At 40.0% G+C, this 21054-nt stretch overlaps 1 protein-coding gene across 3 annotated transcripts in view; it reads right to left on the bottom strand.

The window, feature by feature from the left end:
* Positions 1-20652, bottom strand: part of LOC146000336 (cilia- and flagella-associated protein 36) — a 43813-nt gene extending 23161 nt beyond the window's left edge. The window contains exons 1-3 of one of the 3 annotated variants that reach the window (XM_083137859.1): positions 20437-20652; positions 6684-6770; positions 5433-5500 (exon numbers count right to left, since the gene is read on the bottom strand). In XM_083137859.1, the coding sequence (XP_082993985.1) occupies positions 5433-5500; positions 6684-6770; positions 20437-20542 (261 nt within the window). In that variant the 5' untranslated portion in view covers positions 20543-20652. The remainder of the gene's footprint in view (positions 1-5432; positions 5501-6683; positions 6771-20436) is intronic. The other 2 variants (XM_083137858.1, XM_083137860.1) reach the window with 2 other exon arrangements.
* Between the last annotated feature and the right edge of the window lie 402 nt (positions 20653-21054).

The following is a 21054-nucleotide window of genomic DNA, read 5'->3' as shown; positions in this document are numbered from 1 at the left end:
GTGGTGGCTTTAATAAGGCAATAAAGAATGTGATTTGAATATAATTCGAGATGTGAGATAGATTGATCTATCTCTGCTAGACCAGCTACTCCTCAGTGCACGTCACTGGATTTCAGAGAACACAGTAGAGTACAACAGATAACAGTAGATTTTGTCTACTGTAAACAGTAGAAATTTTCAGTAGGAAATACAAACCAAAGACAGCAAATTCTTCAAAATGTGTGTCTGAAAAAAAAATGTAATTTTTATGGAAAATTTCATGTAAATGAAACTGAATAACAACACGATACATCAAATGAGATGAGGATCATATATTGTAAATATTTTTCCTTAAATATTATATTTAAAAGAAGGAACACATTCTAATCTCTAACCTTTTTCATTAGCTGTATCGTTGACAGGTTGAAGGAAATAACTACCTTCATTTCAAACCGAAATTTCATGAAAGTGGAAAGGTAAGGTAAAGTTGCACGATTCCATTACGTTCTCAGCCATTTGGACATGATGTTATCAGCACCATGGTCTTTCCGCCTTTATCTCCAGGGTTGCCCAGAGACTTTGTGAACCCCAGAGCCGCCTTATGCAGAGACATGTTCAAAAAAATTCCAAACCAAAAGCACCCACTCCAGGAATCAAACCTGGGTCTCCCACATTGCAGTAAGATGCAGGTACCTAGCTAGGTTGGTAAGTTTGGGGGTACACCTCACACACATACATACATATATATGTATATGTGTGTGTCTGTACAAACCCCCCCCCCCCCACACACACACAGTGCTTTTTTTTCTGCAGGTACCCGGTACTGGAACCTTGGTGTAGGTGAGAGTAACACTACATTTCTTTCCTTTTTGTTTTGTAGAAATTATTGCAAAATTTGACCCAGTTTTACAAGAACATTTGAGACGAATATAAACTCGGAAAATCCATGACCATTATTTGGGACTCTAAATGCAGAATGAACTCGTAACTTAATAAGCGTCTAGAGTAACATACGAAATTCTAGAATGTCTTAAGATATCCATGTATTTTTTTCTGTTATATCAGACTTGAGCGGCAAAGCGAAATGTGTCATTAGTCCATATATTTGTAAATTTGTCTAAAAAATATTAAAAAATACAGGATATTCTTGGATGTTGCATCAGTTGCCAGGTATAGATATAAAAGAGGGGCATGATAATCGCGGAAAAACGAAAAGTGGTCACAATGAAGTTCAAGCTAGTCATCTAATTCATTAAATTAGGCACACACAGGAGATGTACTACGTAGATTATTCTGCGAGAAATACAAGCTCGACCAGGACTCTAACCCTGCTCTCTGGCATTCCGTGCCATTGGTCTACCACACCACTGAGCTACCGAGCCGGCCTGGCTTCGCTTGATTTTTCGCTGGCGCTATTTTACCTGTGTGGAATCGTCTCTGCAAGTGCTACAGCAACGGGATCTGTTGCCTTTGGCCTTTAAAACACTGTAGACTTCGACGTTGCCTGGTTCCTCCCAGCGTAGAGATGCCAATTCACTGCAGAGACGATTCTACACAGGTAAAACAGCGCCAGCCAAAAATCAGGCGAACCCAGGCCGGCTCGGTAGCTCAGTGACGGCTTCCCCGATGGCGTAGTGGCAACGTCGTCGCCTTGTAATCAACAGGTCCCGGGTTCGATACCCGGTGGAGGCACATTGCACAAAACGCAATAACACAGCAACTGGGCAACAACGAAATATCGAATTATCTTTGTGGATCTCTGTGGCGGAGTGGTTAGTCATCTTACGTGGAATATAACATTAATGGAACCAGAATCGAACCTGGAAACCCTTTTTCCAAGGTGACCGTGTTAGCCACTAAAGGCTTAGGAGAGGCCCGAGTCTCTTGCAGCAGCTCATTATGCATTTGAGGAGTGATGCCGTTTGATAAGAAATTCTATACTTCCGTAGAAATAGTCTTTGCGTGTCCAGCACTCACGATTTGTTGGTACTGAATATAGGAGAGCTCCCACGCACTCAAATCATTGCACTCTCGTCTTTCGTGCTAGAGGTCCCAAGTTCGATCTATGGTGGGAGCTCAAACATTTCTGTGCTGCCACAATATCGTGAGGACAATTGGGGAGTTACTTGAGATCGATATGGTAGCGAATTCTGGCCTCGAAACCAAAAGGGACTCAACGTGCTGTCCACGCGTAAGCCACCTGAAATCTCATCCCGTCAAATTAGCACAACGTGGTACAAAATCAGAGGACCAGGTTTGGACCCTAGTCAGGCATGGTTACCTTATCGCTATTTATTCAGGTCATCTTTCATCCTCATCGCCGCAGTTGCCCCAGAAGAAAGAAAAGCGACATAAAATATTCAAATTAGAAAGAAAATTAGAAAATGCATCTTGAAGTTGCAGGAGTTGAGTTCAACACGCAGGTTTAGATTCCGCTCCCACGAGTAGACAAATAACAATAGAGAATGCTTGATAGGTAATTTGCTTCTCTACATCTAATGATTACATTATGTAAGGATTGATTGATTGAGTTGGTGTTTTAAGTCCACCTTATGCACAGTGAGGCACTGGACCTGTACATGCCTTTCTGTGCATAAAGTGGACTTACAACACCAACTCATTCAATCAATCATTTGCTTTGTAAGTCTTGTAAACTGGACGCACACGAATAAACTTTCTAGTTTGGCCTCATCAAAAACTAGCTCAACTCTCCGAAGGTAAGGGAAAATCTATCCGTTGTACATAGCCCTGTGCCCTGAGGCACTTAGGATATATTATGACTAGCATCACTGTTGAGCGACTTTTACCCTAAACGATTTCCCCCATTTATAAAAGGCTGAGAATTTGTCCCAGATCGACTTATGCAGAGATATGGACGGAAAATTTCTGACCTTGAGAGTTGAACCCGGGCTCCTGTGTTGTGGTTAAAGGCTCTTTTAGAACACAAAATTTTGTGACACATTTCACCTAAATTGAAAAATATAATGTATAGTAGAAAAATAATGATGATAAATACTGTAGAAAAATACTACTTTCACACACAATTAACAATATTATCAGAACTTGCCTTACCAGTAGAGGAGATGCAATGCAACCATTGACGATGTTTCTTTGTAAAATTGTCCACGACTTTATCGGGAGTGACTTCAATGCGTTGGTGAATGTGGTCGATTCTGATCCATTGTTTTCATAGGTGGCAGCTTCACACTCGACTTTTCACTCGCAATGTACGAAAACGATATCGCGTATACTAAGTGATTCTACCATCTCGCGTTTACAGAAACTATATAACCACGAATTACCATCGGACCACCAAACCGATACCTCACAGCTTACAGTCAACAATTGTCCAGAATGGGGTAAAAGGCGGGAGAGGTTTCATAGAAAATGCGTGGAAACTTTCTGAGGAGCGATGGGAAGTCGGTACATTACAAGGGCTTATTACTTTGCCTCAGTGGAAACAATAAACCTCCAACCCCCATGGCTTGTGAATGAGTCTGGAAGAACCTTCTAGAGCGGCTTGACTCGTTGCTGTCAAAAGTGTTGTCTCTTGCTATTTCAAAAGCAATGGTCCTTACCGAACCATAAAATAATTAACCCACAGAGTTCTAGCGGCGTATCCGTAATCCACGTTTTCAAGGATCCTCCGAAGGAGTGATTGGGATCTCTGAAGGGAATATGGACAGCTGTTACCACTTAGCTGGAAGCCAAGGAGAGAAAGTGCATTTTCGAAAGGTCTCCTATAGCTCGACCACAAGGAAAAAAACCTTCCGTCCAAAGCGTTCGCGCAACTTCCCTGCCGTTATCGGTGTTCGGGGCAGTGTTGCCAGGTCAGATTTGAAAAATTCTGGAGATTGTTCCTTGGGAAACCAGAAGATCTGCTACAAAATCCGATGATCTAATAGTAGCGGATGAACGACGTTCTTGGGGGCGGAGGGGCGGCATAGTCGTGTGCACTGAGGGGGGGGCAATGGGAGTGGCGCGCATTGTTTACGGTGTAAACGTCACAGATATTTTTGTAACAATGGTGCTAAACCCAGCACCCTCTATTTGGCGAAAATATACTGAAGATCTCCATTTCAGGAGTGGACATGTTTCAAACAAAATAAAGTAAACCGTCCGAGGGAACCGACCAACATCTTTCATCTCTTCCGCATTTTCCGGTTAGAGGGTGCGTGGAAAACACCCTCAAATTTGCCCTTTCTCAGCACCGACACAAGGGGTTTGCGATGCCTCTATTATCGCGAGGAATTTTTATGACAGGAAATGGTAGAAAGTTGTGTTCACAGATGAATCTAACGTGCCGCCTTTCGTTGTCGGCGATTTTCCACAATCTTTCAAGTCGAATGCTGACAATAACAAATCAATTTGCCTTCTCCTGGTGTTCGGTGTACAGTTATCGATAGGGGTGGGCACGCGTCCTGCACCATAATGAGAAAATGCATTACGTATGTGAAATATATTTGGTGAATTAGACAGCGTGTCTTCCTCAATAATTCAAGATAGCAACGCTTATGCTAGGGTGCCACCCATCCTCCCCATCTGCTAGAAATACACACACACACCTACAAACTTGTTTCTACCTCGTAAGGCAAGAACGTTTCACTGTGTTTGTGTCACATTATCCATTTCATCAGTTTTTCATTCATCCATAGGCTATTGTCGTACTTACCCGTAGAGGCACAAAAGCGACGTAAAATAACTAAAATAGAAATAGAGTTTAGGGTGGGATAAAATACAGCCATCTAAAAATAGTAATGTAGTAAAAGTAATAAAGTAATGTCCTAGCACAATTGAGTAGCGTTTGACATAATTTCACAGTTCAAACAGCACTTTTCACAGCTGAGTGGAGTTCCACTCCACATCTCACCTCCATGTTCAAGTAAGATGAGCAGGAAACGTGTTTTTAAGCTGGCCGTTGGAGGTTCCATAGCAATAGTTTATTAAGGAATTATCCCGAGAAATCAATAGGCCTGGCAACGCTGACGTGAGCCAGCGCGAATGTTGCTCCCCCCCTGCCCTTTCTCGCACCCGCCGGCGCGATGTGCTTCTGCGCAGGTTTTTTTGCTTGTGGTTCCACTATACATCCCTGATCGGGCTGGGCCATAAAACTTCTGCAAATGCATCTATTTTTGTATTGGACGGAAGATTCAGGGAAATGAAGGGCACAAAGAAATGGTTTCCTTGCGGGTCATGCAGGAGAACAATTCAAGAGCAGTTTTTCAAACTGTAAGCAAAATTTAATGAAGAACTATTTTGCACTATTTATCACCGAATTCAAATTTCCGGTATAATATGCAAACAAGTTTGCCGGGGCCACGTAGACGTTTGCGGGGACCCGTGCCCCCTTGGCCTCCCTAACGACGTCCCTGCCCTATAAACTTAACAACTAGTATTTTCAATGTGTCATTTTTTACTAAATACAAAAATTAATATGGAACAGAATAGCTTACCAGGTTCTTATATTCCTCATGTATTTTTCGGTATTCTTGCTCATTCTCCTTTCCTCCGGGCTCAAAAACTGAAAAGAAATAAGTGAATTATAGTCAAGTCCACATAAATAGAACCCATTCCGTTTTAATGTCTGAAACAGATTACATTAATAGATTTTAATTTGGAGCATGTTTTGAACATTCTATTATTTAAACTCTCGAGAATAACGAGAATAACGCAAATGTAGGGTAAAAATAATTATAGCGTACATTGATAATATGATATAAAAGAAAATAGATAATTATAATATAAACCAGAGCTGTGAGTCTTAGAGCAACATATATTTTTGTTTCATGTCCAAATGTTGTACAATTTTTATTTTTTTCAGTACACACATCTAAGTTATATTTGATATTATGTAACAGAAGGTCATCTCCCCATTCACCTCATGAATGATGACAAAGGTCTTGATGAAATCATAAAAAATGTACAAGATTTGATGTGTGCAGAATACAATGTGCCCACGTATCTCTGAAGTATCATTAGATTTGTAGGCGCTATGTTTTTCATTAGAAGCATGATGGTTGCAAGGGGAGTACAAAATTGCCAGCTTATTTATTTATATATTTATTTATTTATTCACCTTAATCAATCTACACCCCTCTCTGCTAATGTTTGGCACTTAAGAGGTATGTAGTTTATGTAATATTGATATTGTTCAATAGAAGGTGCTGAAATGTCACACACACAAACACATACACACAGGGAAATTTTTCAAATACGACACTGTAAATGCATGCAAAATGGTACGTCACGGACACTGCTGGGTTGTAACGATTCCATTGGAAGTCAATGCATTCATTACAACTCAGAACTGTCCGTGACTGTACATCGAACACAGGGTACACTAATTTATCACATGCAATTGGTACTATTTCCTTTCCTGCCTCGGTAGCTTAATCGTGAGGATGAGTATAAATGCTGACTTAACGACAGTAGGGACAATAGGGACGGTACCAAGTCGACAATTCGCAGGTCTTGTTTTGAATTGTAAATGCCTGTCTCATTCTCGATCTCATCTATATTTATAAACATTTACATTGGTGTCGGTCTCATATTGAGTCTCGAAATACATAGTGCAAACAACGCGTGCAACGTGTCATTGCACGAATTTTCTCGAGGAGCTGATCTCGTTCTCGTGTAGAATTTCACAACTTTGTCGCGGTATGGATACCATCCCTAACAAAGATAACGAAACCTTCATATCTTACCCAGATTCGAACCTAGGACCTCTGAATTCGTATCCATTCCATATTTAGAGGGGGGGTCTGGTCCCTCTGGACCCTTCCCAAAAGACCCTACCAAGTACAAAATTAAATACTTGTTGATTTCTGCAGAGCTTAAATAAAGATAAGGTTCAGATTATTATTATACAGCTTTGGTCTTCTTCAGACTCTGCACCAAGTACAAATGTAACAAGGTACAAAACAGGACGATATATATACACAAAAAAAGAGAAAGAAAAAGAGGCTGAGAGACAGGTTGAAACGACATAGGGATGATGTACGACTTAAGAGAGAGAGAAATGCGATATTTAAACACACGAGAGAAACAGGACATGACATAGAGTGGGATGAGGCTAAGCAGACAGGAAGGGAGAAGAGAATACTAGTGAGAAAATGGAAGGAGGCCAAGGAAATAGAGAAGAAAGGTGAAGAAGACACAGTGAACTGGAATGGGGGACTGAAGATAAACAAAGAATGGAAGAAGGTGTTAGAAAGAGTGGAAAGGACAAGATAGAGAGGAGAGAAGAAGGAAGAAGAATGAAGGAAAAAGAGCGTGAGATAAAGAGTCCAACCACATTCCAGATGAAAGAAAATGTTTAGCTTTTCAGGTGAAAGTACAGTTGACAAGGGAAAGCCACCTGCTAGAATGTTCCAGAACAACTTTCTAATAGTCTGGAGGGGAGTAATTCTTCTGTATATATATCGTCCTGTTTTGTACCTTACATTCGTACTTGGTGCAGAGTCTGTAGAAGACCTTGCTAGAAGGTTGAAACGTTACGTTTAGTTTATGTTTTTAATAAAATAAATTTCTGCCTTGGTCAGCATATTGAGTTTTTCATATCATGGAAACAAGGCTTAATGGTGTTATAAATGATAGTGATCTTAACTAGGCTTAAAGTAGATAACGATGAATACATGCTGTTATATCTCTATTCTTATATCATAATTTTACCCGTTCATGTAATAATATTAATAATTGTTATTACGATTAATTGACGGATTTTAATAACAATATTATTAATATATATACATATTCATTTTAACATATTAATTATAAAATGTTATTATTATTACTAGTAGTAGTAGTAGTATATGTGTGGCACTTGGTTGGGACCCTTCTCAAAATATAATTCCAAATACGTGTCTGCATCGTATGTGATCTTCTTACAATCACACACGCATGAACACCAAACAAATTAACCGATATTTAAACAATGTAACTGCACCTGTCGCTTTTGTGAAATTAATTGCTCATCAGGTGCCATAGAGTACAAGGAATTAATCCATAAATGCCAGGAACAGTCGATCTAAAGCGACAGAGGATTGCGTCACGCCAGAAACGTGTGTTTTGCTTCTTTTGATCATAGAAGCAGTTGCCATTAAACCAGTTGTCGACTGACCTCGCTCGAGTCCATTAACTATTAATAGGCCCCCCATCTGTGTGTCGTGACCAGGTTGATTGATTTTTTTAGAGGAAAGTTCAACCAACAGAAAAGCTCTTCAAAGACTGTCAGGTAGGAAGGAAAACACTCTCTAGCCTCTTGACTTATTCATTGGCCGTTCAGAGTTTATTTTTATGTTTTTTCAGAGGATCTTCCGAAACACCTGCCGCATTAACATGATCATATCAGTTCTACGCGTATTCTTGCCATCATATCATGTATGCTTGTCATCCTTAAGGGACCTTTCATACCGTAGCGACAGACGACAAGCAGAGGAGGCTCAAGATAAAATTCTCTCCCGAGGGAGGTGAATTTTTGTCGCCCCCTAACTTTCTACCATCCCTCAATAAAAACATGACACATATTTACGGTTTTAACGAAGATAAATAATATCCTTATTTCTTAAATACCGTAAGTGTTACTGTTAAAGAACACGTTTATTTTATTCAGGTATTTATTTAATACCTACATACAGTGGCGAAGCGTAGAGTTCCTAGCAGGGTAGGCACAAAAGTGCGATAATTTCCATTAGTTGCTTAAATCTGCAAAAAGAAAGGGAGGGGGCTATGTCATGGAGAGTGGTTCAATGTCTCTCCAGGCCGCTGCTTTACTTGCCAGGGCGTGGCGTTTTCAAAAGTGTTGTTACCGGCCATCAGTATGATAATTATGTCTTGGACGTTCTCCTCCCGCCCACCAGATGTCATCCATCTAGATTTTTGTTCATTTCGTTTTTCTTTATTTGTTTGTATTTTTTCAACCCCTGATTTATGCACACACCTCCAGAAAGAACTACCAATCATGAGACATCGCGAAAATGCAACGAACAGTGCTCGAGCCGTGCTGTCAATTCTTCATCACTTTTGTTTTCTAAATGCATTTATTTATTTTGCAATGAGGTGAAAAGGACTAGAAGAACCCCATAATTTTCGAGTCAGTCTGACGTTTGTGCTGTGAGCAGACGACAGAATTCCGCAGTTTCAGCGACTACGTTCTACTGTTGCCAACTTAGTTTTTTTTTTTAGCAAGACTTCCTCGCACCGAGGAAAACACCATTGTTATCTGTTGTCTAACTAAAGGAATGGTTGTAGTTAATTCCAGTCTTGGCTTTCTAGATAAATGAATTTACGACACCTGTATGTGCAAGTAAACATAATTTAAATTTTGATTAATTTCGTCTCATTTGTTCTGATCTATGCTAATCGTGACGATGAGAATGTATGGAGAATGAATTAAAGATGATCAGGAAACATTGGCATGACCACAATTAGGTCACCTGGCTTCGTAACGTGTTAGGATGACCACCACGGGGCTTTCAAGAAAAAAAAACAAAAGTAAAGGTGACCTCTCTCATTCAGTGTGTGTACTTCGCATCCTAGTTTGTTCTACCCCTTGTGCTAGTAGACACCTTTACGTGATAATAGAACATAGGATCCTTGTTTGGGACCCGGCAACACGACGGGTTACTATGTAACATATAAACAGGTTATAATAAATATAGTTGCTTGAGAGAATAGAATCCCAATTTTTAGGCACAATTTAGCTCTTTTCTGCCAATCCAATGTGACAACACTGGCCTGTTCCGCCAGACCTGAACAGACATGGCCCGCGGAATAACTCCATAACACTCTTTGTCCTAAACCCAAAAAAAAGTCTTCCCATCAGGGTTGGCAAAATTTGTGTTTTTTTTAAAAAGAACAAAACAAACTGTTTTTTTTGTTTAAAACATGTTTTTTTTGTTTTAAACATAGTTTTGAACATGAGTTTAAAAAAACATATTTTAAACAAAACAAATTCAGCCTTTTCCCAGTAAATTATAGTTAAAGTCGTTAAAGAGAAAAAAATACTAATTTTTATGAGTACAGTGGCGACAAGGACAGTTTATTTACCTTTGGAGATAAGGTTTACCATACTGCAGGGTAGGGGTGTGCGGGACAGAAGTTTTTGGGTCGGGACGGGAAATTCTTTAAATCCCGACATTCGGGACGGGAAAAATTCTCAATTTCCCGAAAAAGTCGGAAACTTTTCTGGACGGGATGTGTTCGAAATTTCCCAAAGCTCTTGAAATCTCGAATTATATTCGTAATTTCCATCTTAAGAGCTTGTCTTTGCACTTCTGGTACAAATACTAACAATTTCCGATACGTTCCAGACATTTACAATGAAGAGAACGTCTACAATTGACAACGTTTTAAAATGACCATTCGGAATTTCCAGACTGCTTGGAATCCCAAAAAGTCGGGAAGTCATTTCCGGAAGTCGGGATCGGGACGGAAATTTTCTTTCCCGATGCCGGTCCCGACTTTTCGGGATCCCGCACACCTCTACTGCAGGGACAAAAGTTGTGGGTAATAGCCCCACTTTTTCCGCCACTACTGAAGTAGGTTATGATTTATATTCATCTAAATTTCAAGAAACTAAATATTATAGAATTACTATCCTCGTCCTGTAAAAAATCACGGTGAAATATTTCATGCTGTCTGAACAGTTTATATAGCAGAAAACAACCTGCAGTGTCATAATAGATTCTCCAGATCAATTTATCTTTCAAAGTACAAAATTATGTTACCAAAAGTAAGCATCTGCGCTTCATTCAGTTATACAGACCAATGAATCGTATCGCAAAAGAAAAAAAAATCACGGCATGATCAAAATCAGGCATTGTGTATTCAGATATTAGTTTCCATTTCCAGCTTCCACCAGTCTCAAACTTACAGGACGATACGAAACAAGAAACTGAGAGGTTCCGATTTCTACAGTAAAGCACGGGTCTTTCTTGTCGCACAACAATTTTGCTACCTTGTGCATACATAGCTAGCCTGCCTAACCTAACAACATAGGCATTTAGATTAAAATTAAAAAGCTTTCTCCCGTGACGTCAGAACATAAGGTTGCTCAAGTGTTGTGCGATAAGTGAGACCTGTAAAGCCCGGATTAATTGACACAGATTCAATTAAAAACAGGGTTTCCTAACAAAAAAAATTATCACAGACTACGAAATATATACAACCAAAATGTGTTTTAAACACTTGCAAAAAAAACATGTTTAAAACACATTGTTTTAAACGTTTAAAACATTTGTAAAAAAAACAAAGCCGTGTGTTTTAAACGTTTAAAACAAAGTGTTTTAAACACTTTTGTTTTAAACATGCCAACCCTGCTTCCCATGCATTGTACTCTCATTGTTCGCCCTCTTCTCTTGTTATCCCTTCAGGGTAAACGAAACTGCCCACCTTTTCGCTTGTGTCGGCTGCATAAAAAATGTCTGCTTGTAATATCTATTCGACCACAGTGTTAACGCATTAAATAACGTTTCAACAACTTTTATTTTTTTTTAATATTTTGCTGTCACTTGCCACTGCTACTTGCAAAGGAAAATATAGTTGAAAACATTTTAGAAATGATTGTTATAAGAAGGAAACATGAAAGACCAAAAGTGGGTCCTACCTTAACGATGATTACATCTTCACTCGATTGTTCTTGCATTTCAGTCCAGCACTTCTTTCATAAATCTGATCGCTGCGCACGACACGAATCACAAACAAAGCTCTACCGCCACGAAACTCGCGTTCCGAGCCACGCTCCCTTGTAGCGTCCTGAGCAGGAGGCAAGTTTTCACAGAGGGAAGAAAGGAGGGAATCCCCGTTCACGATAAAAATAAACTATTCTATTTCCAGTGAAAGTAAAACTACTTTGTAAATATAAGGCGTATCTAGCATTTTAATTTACATAATTTGGTATGAAGACTTACTTTACAAATATAAGTTCTTTAGACTTTCTGTTTACGCTACGGTGTTGGGTGAATCGACAAGACGATCAGCACTCTGACCAGAAAACGAAGTCAGAAGTACAGTACTCCGCAATTTTCAATTTCACTTACACTTGTCGATGAAAGGAAGGAAAACCCAAGTTTCGTACACAATATGGAGAATGTACAATGAAATAGAAATCTCTCTGCACGAACACAGGCTAATGTTTATAAAAAAAAGCTGGTACACCACAAATTTCCAACCCTGGCGGAAATGCAGTGTTGCTGACATTCTGTTCGTCCTAGTGGGTAACACCGCGAGGCCGGCCTCAGGAGCAAGTTATAAGCATACGTACAGTACTCGTAAGATTAGGCTTCCCGTATATGCGACCGTACGACAGAGTGTGAAGAGAAGAGGCCGCAGCAAATGTGCCTCACTCCGTGGAAAGTTCGTATACTGGACAGGGTTAGAATTTTTTTGTAATTATCATAAATGAAAATTCCGAACTTTTGCATTGCGTTACATATGTTTTGACGAAATAAGTAAATACACCTTGAAAAGAGTAATGCCGCGGGTAGGCCCGGCCTCCTGGCCTCATAGGACGCTTCGCCACTGCCTACATAACGATATCAAAATTACAGTAATCTCTTATCTTAAATTTCTACATGATTTTGCAATATACATTTTGGATTATGCAGCAGTAAGTTCAATTATTATTGTCTATACATATCCAACTCTTTTTAAAACAAACAACCATGCTTATACGTATATTCAGAAATAACGTTTTGGCGCTAATCAAGGGGGACGCCCCAGTTTTGCGCCCGGCGCCACTGGCGACAAACGACACGTGCCACTTGGAAACCAACCATCAGAAATCAATGCAACCTTTCGGATCGAGTTTAGTTATTGTTTTAAGTCCACTTTATGCACAAAAAGCTAATCAGGACTGGACCTACATTTTTAAATGGAATCCGAACCTCTGTGCAATATGCCTCCACCGGGAATCGAACCCGGGACCCCTTGATTTCAAGGCGGTGACGTCTTCCGAACCGAAGCGATACTACATACAAGTGCACGCGCCCACTTACACCGTTCTGGGCTCACAAGTTTTGCGTAGCATGGATGAAGAGAGAAAGTGTATGCAACCTACAACACATAAGTGTTGTTTGGGTTTCAGTCATTCAAGGCAAGGAACGGATTTTTTCCAACCTGCAACCTGTATGCTATTAAGTGCATAGTGCCCACCAATGAAGAGGGGCAGTGCCGGATCTACAAATCTTGCCCCCCCCCAAAGGTTACCAAAGGTCCCCTCTACCTACCTTCACACATATACACATATTATATATACAGGGCCGGCTCTACCGTACGTGCAACACGTGCATTTGCACGGGGCGGCAAGCCAAGGAGGCGGCAAAATGTTTTATAATGGAAGCTGCATTACTTGAGGCAGTTTGGTCTTCTTGGGGCGGAGAAAATTCAAATTAAATCCATTTGCATATGCAGTATAAAGCAGAAACGGATAAGAAAGCAAAAAGAAACTGCGAAAGAAAGCGGTGCTGAGAGTTCATATTACTTGTCCTCTTACAAAAGCAGCTATTATTGTTTTGTCTGTGAAAATGGTAAGCAACGTCTACTGTGCGTGTGCGGTGCCAAGTTACTACGCTATCTATTGTTTGATCGCCCGCCAGTCCTCCGCCCCGCCCCGTGTTATCCAGGTTTGAGTTAAACTGAGCTGTCGCATTCGGTAGTCGGAAATAGAGCTGCATTGTTCTTTGACGTGTTAATCGCGAAAGGTGGTGATGATAGGTACTGCCGAATCGCGCAAGACGCAATAGTAAGTACGAATATCTGCTGCTTTTGTCGTTGCTGGTTGCACCTCATTTACGATCTTGACGGTATAACGATAGTGCAGTTAGTGTATGTCGTGTGTGAGAACGCGTGCGCGTTTGAGTGTGACAATGTATTGAGCGACTTGTGTATTTGTGCTGTCATTAAAACAACTGGTTTGTAAAGTCGTCGTAAGAGATTTAAAAAATATTTGTTGCATTTATAACTGTAAACTAAGGTATGTCTGATAAAAGGAGAAAAAAAACACTCGGGTGCAGACGCAAACTATTTGCTTTATTATTATATACTTAAGTAGACTCTCCAGCTGTAGTTCTACTTCTTGAACTGGTGAGTCAATTTCACAAGGAAATTGACATCGTGCAATAACCCCCCTTTTTTTAAAGAAGGGGCTTATTATTTTGACTGTCAATAACAGAAATACAGTTCCATCAGAGTGACCAAAGGAAAAAAATAGCTTTAAAAAATTAGTGTGAAAATACAAAACCCGGTAAAAAATTCATGGTTTCAAATTGTATCCGTTACTCCTAGGCATTAACGGTTATATGGACAATATTTCCGAAACCATCTGAGTTACAAATACGACATTTGGTGGGCTGAAAGGACTGTGAATTATCTACGTGATGCAATATACATCTTCTGTATAAGTTTCTCCGTGTGTGTTCTTGTAAACGATCGATTTCTCCGTAACTACATAGATTCGGTAGACAGAGAGATCTATCTCAGTAATATTCAAACTGTGCTTCCCTAGGGAGACGCAGAAGTTTCGTAGGAGAGACGCGAGAACTTCTGAAAAAAAAGTTTAAGATGTATTAATAAAAAATATGCCTCTTTTGGCTAATTACGAAGATGGGTATGAGTGATGGTATGATGCCCGGATTCGAATCCGGGACCCCTGGCGTCGTAGCGCTATGTGCTAACCACTCCGCAACGGGGACCGTCCCGTAATTTTGAACGTAGACAAGAACTACACTCGTACCTTAAAAGAAACAAACTAATGTTCTGAATTGCAAGGGAATGATACGTGCTGTGCCTGTTAGACAGCCTTCAAAAGGGAGCTGCTGCTTTGTGCCACCTCCCTTGGGTGCAATTCTTTATATTTATGCCACGGCTAGTATCTTCAGGGTAGGATTCTTGTTAGAAATGAAATGAAACAGTAAGCCTACCAATGGAGACAGTTAATCGATTATATTATATCTTTCTTTGTACATGAAGATTATAGTTGAGAACACATGAGAATATATTCATATAGAAGTAATCTGACTTTTTACAGAAATTTCAATTGCTATAGTTCTTATTTGTTTGTCGTCACTTTCACATTCACTTGTGTGGGCTTCCTACGAGTTCTTGATCTTGACAGGGGCTTCCTCCTGGGTACAAACTGGGACTTCCTTCTGGATCTGGACTTTGGCTTTCTTCTGGATACGAACTGGAACTTCCTTCTAGACTCGGGAATTCCTTCTGGACTTGGACTTCCTTCTGGACTCGGACTTCCTTCTCGGGCTTATCTTCTTCTATCACAAATCTTTTGCTTTATTAATTGCCCTATTTGAGTCGACCAAATCCCAGAAAGTTTTGCCTTTTATTTTCCCAATACTAATATCAAGTCCAATCCAGTAACCCACCTTGGGGCGTCGATTAAAACGCGCCACCAACTATACTGTTCTCGACCACAAATGTAAACTTGGTGCTGCGGTTGATAAAGCGCTCCCAAGTCGGTGCAGCGATCGTGACGCGCAGCCAAAAGGTGCCGTGGGTCGCGATCGGAACGTGCCGCCACTGATGTAATCAAAAATTCCACATAGGGGAACGTAGTAAGCCTACAGATCAGAGATCAGTTATACGACACACATTTATATTGGTATTTTCACTTCTTTAAATTTCATATATACGAGGGGTGTCCCATAAGTAGTGAGCCTGATAGGGTTCCCATAGTTCAATCTGAAAATTATTTGGGGATTTGAAATAGCAAATCTTTGTAAGTGTATATGCAAAGCGGTGTCCAGTTCTAACCATCTTATTCTTCTGTACAGGAGCTAGAAGTGTGCTAAGTGCGTAACGTCATAAAAATGAAGAGAGAAGAGATACGAACAGTGGTCAAGTATCTGTTGAAAAAGAGGTTCAGTCCCAAAGAAATCCATGAGGATATGCTGACAACATTATGAGAGGATGCTCCATCCTCTGCCACAGTGAAGAGATGGGTAGCCAAATTTAAGCGGGGGAGAGTGAGTGTGGAAGATGACTCTCGCCCAGGCAGGTCAGTGGAGATGGTGACAAGAAAATGTAGAGAAAGTGCACAAGTTTATTCTTGCAGACAGACGTGTGACTGTGCGATATATTGCAGAGGAACTGAAGATGTCAAAATCAACAGTGGAGCGCATTGTGCATAACCAGTTGGGGATGAAAAGGTTTCTGCGCGTTGGGTTCCAAAACTTCTGACAAGTGAACAAAAGTTGACAAGAAGCATGATCTCAGAACGAAATCTTGAGCTGTTCCAGGCCGATCCAGACGGATTTGATGGACGACTTGTGACTGTTGACGAAACCTGGGCTCATCACTAGGTACCGGAGCCAAAACAGGCATCAAAACAGTGGAAACACCCCGGTTCCCCCACCCCAAAGAAGGCAAAGTCCGGTCCCTCTGCTGGGAAAATGATGACGACAGTCTTCTGGGACTCTAAGGGTGTTTTGTTGGTTAATCATCTCCGAGAGGGGAACACCATGATCGGAGAGCATTATGCTACCCTGGTGAGGCAATTAAGGGATGGTTTGAAGACTAAGCGACGGACAAAGCTCTCTAAAGGGGTGATTCTGCATCACGACAATGCACGTGTTCACACATCGCTTGTTGCGATGGCAACCATCCGTGATTGTGGGTTTGAATTGTTGGAACATCCCCCTTATTCACCAGATCTTGCTCCACCAGACTTTCATCTCTTCCCTAACCTGAAAAAAGCTTTGGGCGGTGTGCAATATCAGTGTGATGATGACGTCATCAGTGTTGTGGGTGACTATTTTGCAAGCCTTGAGGAAAGCTTTTATGAGACCGGGCTAAAATCACTGCAGAAGCGTTGGCAAAAGTGTGTGGACCTGCAGGGAGACTATGTGAAAAAAGGTTGCTATTGTGGTTTCATCCTGTTCTCCTCTAGGTTAGGCTCGCTACTTATGGGACACCCCTCGTATTTACATATGAGTATATTGTTAATTTCACAAGGATCTTTATTAATTAGTCATCTCTATATCTTTTCTTTTTTTCTTACATTGTACTTTATTATTGTTTATCTTTCTAATTAACTTTTACGTCTATTTACAATATCATTTATCATAATACAGCGATCTTCTTATTTACACGCCTAGTGCTGCTATCTCTGTTTCACTTTAGCAACTAGTTTCAAGTATTAGGCCTATTGGGTACGTAATATTTGGAAGAGAAAAATTGAAGATCAAAACATTGCTGATTGCTTTCCTACATTAAGCATGTTATTACCATAAAAGAAACAGGACAACAATTAAATGACGAAATCAAATCTGTGTTTGTGGAACCCTTGTCACTCACAACTTCTGTGAAAAGTACTGCTGGAAGTTGCCGTGACCAAGTCCAAAGACAGATTACAAGTAAATATCTAGAGTGAGACTTCCAAATATGTACCCCGATTCGATAAACTGCGTGACGAGAAAAAAATTCATACATCCCTCTGACTTTCCTAAACATTGTAATATGCTTGTTATTAACATCTATTCCCTTGAATATTGTATCGCTGAGTGAATTGACACCAGTTTAAAATATTTAAAAAAATATATTATAAATATATATCACTTGTATTAATCATACATTATATTTTCATTATTTGATGTGTACCAACAGTAAATAAACACATGAAAAGATTTTGTGTTGCTCTTTTATGGTCACATGTATTTATATTTTATTATTGAGGGGAGCCGCGTGCAGATTATGGCAGCTTAGGCGAGCCACGAGCCCACGACAGCAAAAGGTTTGAAAACTCCTGATCTATCTGATAGTAAACTGACGTCTTATAATGAATCTCGATCTGATTGACTGCCTGTGACGATCAAACAATCGCAAATGAGCAATGGATATACTGTCAGTATATGTATAATTCAGCATGTCCTAAGGAGAGGTGTTGTTGCTTTCGGCATTTTCTGTGAAAAAAGGATAAAGTGTTTTCAAAACCTGAAGCCTCGATGCCGGTTCACTTAGTATATTCTCCTTCTCTCCGAAAAAAATCCTACGTACGCTGGTGAATGAATGGCATTCTCCACGTCGAATACTCAGAGCATTCCCTGACATTCGCTACGAGACTCGGCGGCAAGCGGTCTGGCGTCAGCGCTTGTCTTTCGCGGTGAACGGGGTCCGCGACAGTCGCACGCTACAGTCTGTTTTTTTCGCTCTCCCTGCCTTCGCTCTCTTTCCCTTTCTGTTGACATTGGAGACTGGCGCCAGTGTAATCCTCCCTCGGAAGTTGTGTTGTGTCGTGTCCGTCTGTTGAGGATTGTGGCTTAATATGGCACCACAAAACTTTACATTACAACAAAGGATTTATCTTGTCGAGTGTTACTTCGGAAAGAGGAATTGTGGAGAAGTGCGACGACGTTTTGCAACGAAATTTCCTGGTGTTCCCATTCCACATAGGACCACTATATTAAACCTCGTAAAAATGTTTAGAGTAACAGGGTCAGTTCTGAATAAAAGTGGAAAGAAAAACCCACGTGTACTTACTGAGGAAAAACTCGATGAGATAGGACAAAGGTTAGAACAGTTCTCGGAAATCTATCCGCCGCGTCTCACAAGAAACGGGTGTTAAAAACCACAGTATTTAGAGCTGCTAAAATTCTTGAATCTAAATATAAAAAATTAAATCTAAAAAATAAAGTATACAAAGACAAGCCGCACACCATCCGTGAGTTAAAAGAGAGCATTGTACGAGAGATCTGGAGAATTACAGTAGACGAACTCGCACGTGTAAATGCCAATTTCCTTCGGAGATGGCAGGAATGTGTTGCAGCAGAGGGACATCGTTTTCAACACCTTCTGTAGTCAAGGTTAGTACACAATATGAAAACTGTAATTTTAATAGCCGACTGTAGCGACTGTCGCAGAGCCCGTTCACCGGGAAAGACAAGCGTTGACGCCGGGCCGCTTACCGCCGAGTCTCGTAGCGAATGCCAGGGAATACTCTGTATATTCAACGCGTATGTTTAAATCGGCCGGTTCCTACAATTTTAAAAATAAATATTTAACTTTAAAAAGACCATTTATTACATAATCTTACAGGAATAATCAGTATACAGTCCTAAGAGTTCTTCGTGCTTCTAATAGGCTACTTTGTATTGTAGGTTCGAACTTGTATATTTATTACAATACCATAATGGTATCTATAATTATTATTATTGATTGATTGATTGATTGATTTGGTGTTTTAAGTCCACTTTATGCACAGTAAGGCTAATTGGGACTGGACCTACAGTTTAAAGTGGGATCCGAACCACTTGTGCCTTCACCGGGTATCGAACAGCTTGATTACTAGGCGACGACGCTACCACTGTGCCATCGGGGAGGCCCCAATTATTATTATTATTATTACATATATTCGTGTACCATCATCCGCGGCGGAGTGATTAGCACAGTCGCTACGACATCAGGGATCCCGGGTTCGAATCCCAGCTTGGACATGAGTTTATTTGTGAGTGTTCCTTCATCAATTTCATCATACTATCATCACTAATATTCCTCTTAGAGATCAGCCAAAAGTTTCAGAAAAGCGAGGTAAAATAAACCAAATAAAAAAAAGTTCATATTTGTGTGAATTGCATCATATTTGTTGGTTGCCTAACCCGAAAATCTCACCTCGAACCCCTGGTTTAATTAGTGCTTATTTTCTGGTGTACGCCGTACCGGTAAATCTTTATAGATGAGAACAAAGCTGATAATATTTTATTTTAACGAAAGAAGCGACCGTGGGTGTGTGTTTGTGCATGGATGCATTTATGAACATCCCACATCAGTAGTTCTTATTACTAGCGTACACAGGATTTTTTCAGAGTGGGCTAGAATTGTAAGGGCATATATTTCATAGCTGCGTGCTAAGGAGGTTTTACTATAAAATATTTCGTAATTAACATTTCTAACCTTCGTTTTAAAAGTTATTCGAAGGGGCGATTTAAAGGGGTGATTTCATTTTCGATTTTTTTTTTAATGAGTTCTTTACTTATTTCAATTGAAAATGTCGATTATTTTTAATTTTAAGAAAAGGTTGTAGTCTGATCAGCTCCCCCTCTATGTACGCCAGTGGGTTTTGTGATTAACACAATAACAAATCAAATTAAAGGTTGAAAACAAAAGCACCCAGAAAACAAAGCACCTTGTATAACCACAGATAAAGATATATATCTGTAGTATAACCTTCAATAATTCAGAAACAAATAGAGTTTAAATATATAATTTGATGTGCCGAAAGATATATAAAATATCAACTTAATTCTACAGACCGATTGGTTTATTCATTTGTCTTCTTGAGGCCTTATTGTAAACCAAATACATCTGAGACAAGAAAATGAGTATAACGTTTACTTCGTGAAAGTCACTCACAAGTTCTTCCGACGTCAGCAATGTAAGGTGCAATCGATATTATGCTGTTAACATATCAGAACGCTAACAAAGAAAGATAGACCTAGACCTACTACTCACTCAATGATTTCTGCTCGATGAAAGTCATGATAGGGACATTCCAAACAGGTCCACGAAGAAAGCCTACCAAGGAATCGAAAACCCATGATGACTCATCCGCACTCATGTTTGAAGCTGGCTGCCTTCGCGAAAGACTTGAAAACACTTCCTTGTCTTATTCCATGCACAAGCACGGGTTTAAGGTCTGCAATTTACGTTGTCATGGCAACAGAACCGCCGTAATCACAACATTGACCTAGCAGGGTTTACCGCTAACCGGAAATGGATGGTTTAAGTTGAAGTGCGCATGCGAGCGATGTATGTTATCTGCCTGCTTTGTCGGTATTATCAAAGATATTATCACAATTGATTTAACGCAACGTTAACGCTTCCTCAAACATTATAAACTTATTTTAGGTGGGGCAAAGACTTTCCAAAGCAGAAGTAAATTTAAATGAAAAATACTTCTTCTTACCGTTTATCAGTTTTCTGTTGATAATTGCCTAAAAAATTAATGCATAATAATAATAACAATAATGATGATGAACGTGATAAAATATTGTTGTTATTATATTATAATATTATGTATAAAATATTAATCAGAGACTTCACTTTTATGAGCTGGAAGTAACAGTCATT

The sequence above is a fragment of the Lepisma saccharinum genome, chromosome 16 (genome assembly GCF_977018435.1).
Source record: "Lepisma saccharinum chromosome 16, izLepSacc3.1, whole genome shotgun sequence".
NCBI lineage: Eukaryota > Metazoa > Arthropoda > Insecta > Zygentoma > Lepismatidae > Lepisma > Lepisma saccharinum.
Note: the sequence above shows the minus strand (reverse complement) of the source record. Positions and strands in the feature narration are given on the sequence as shown.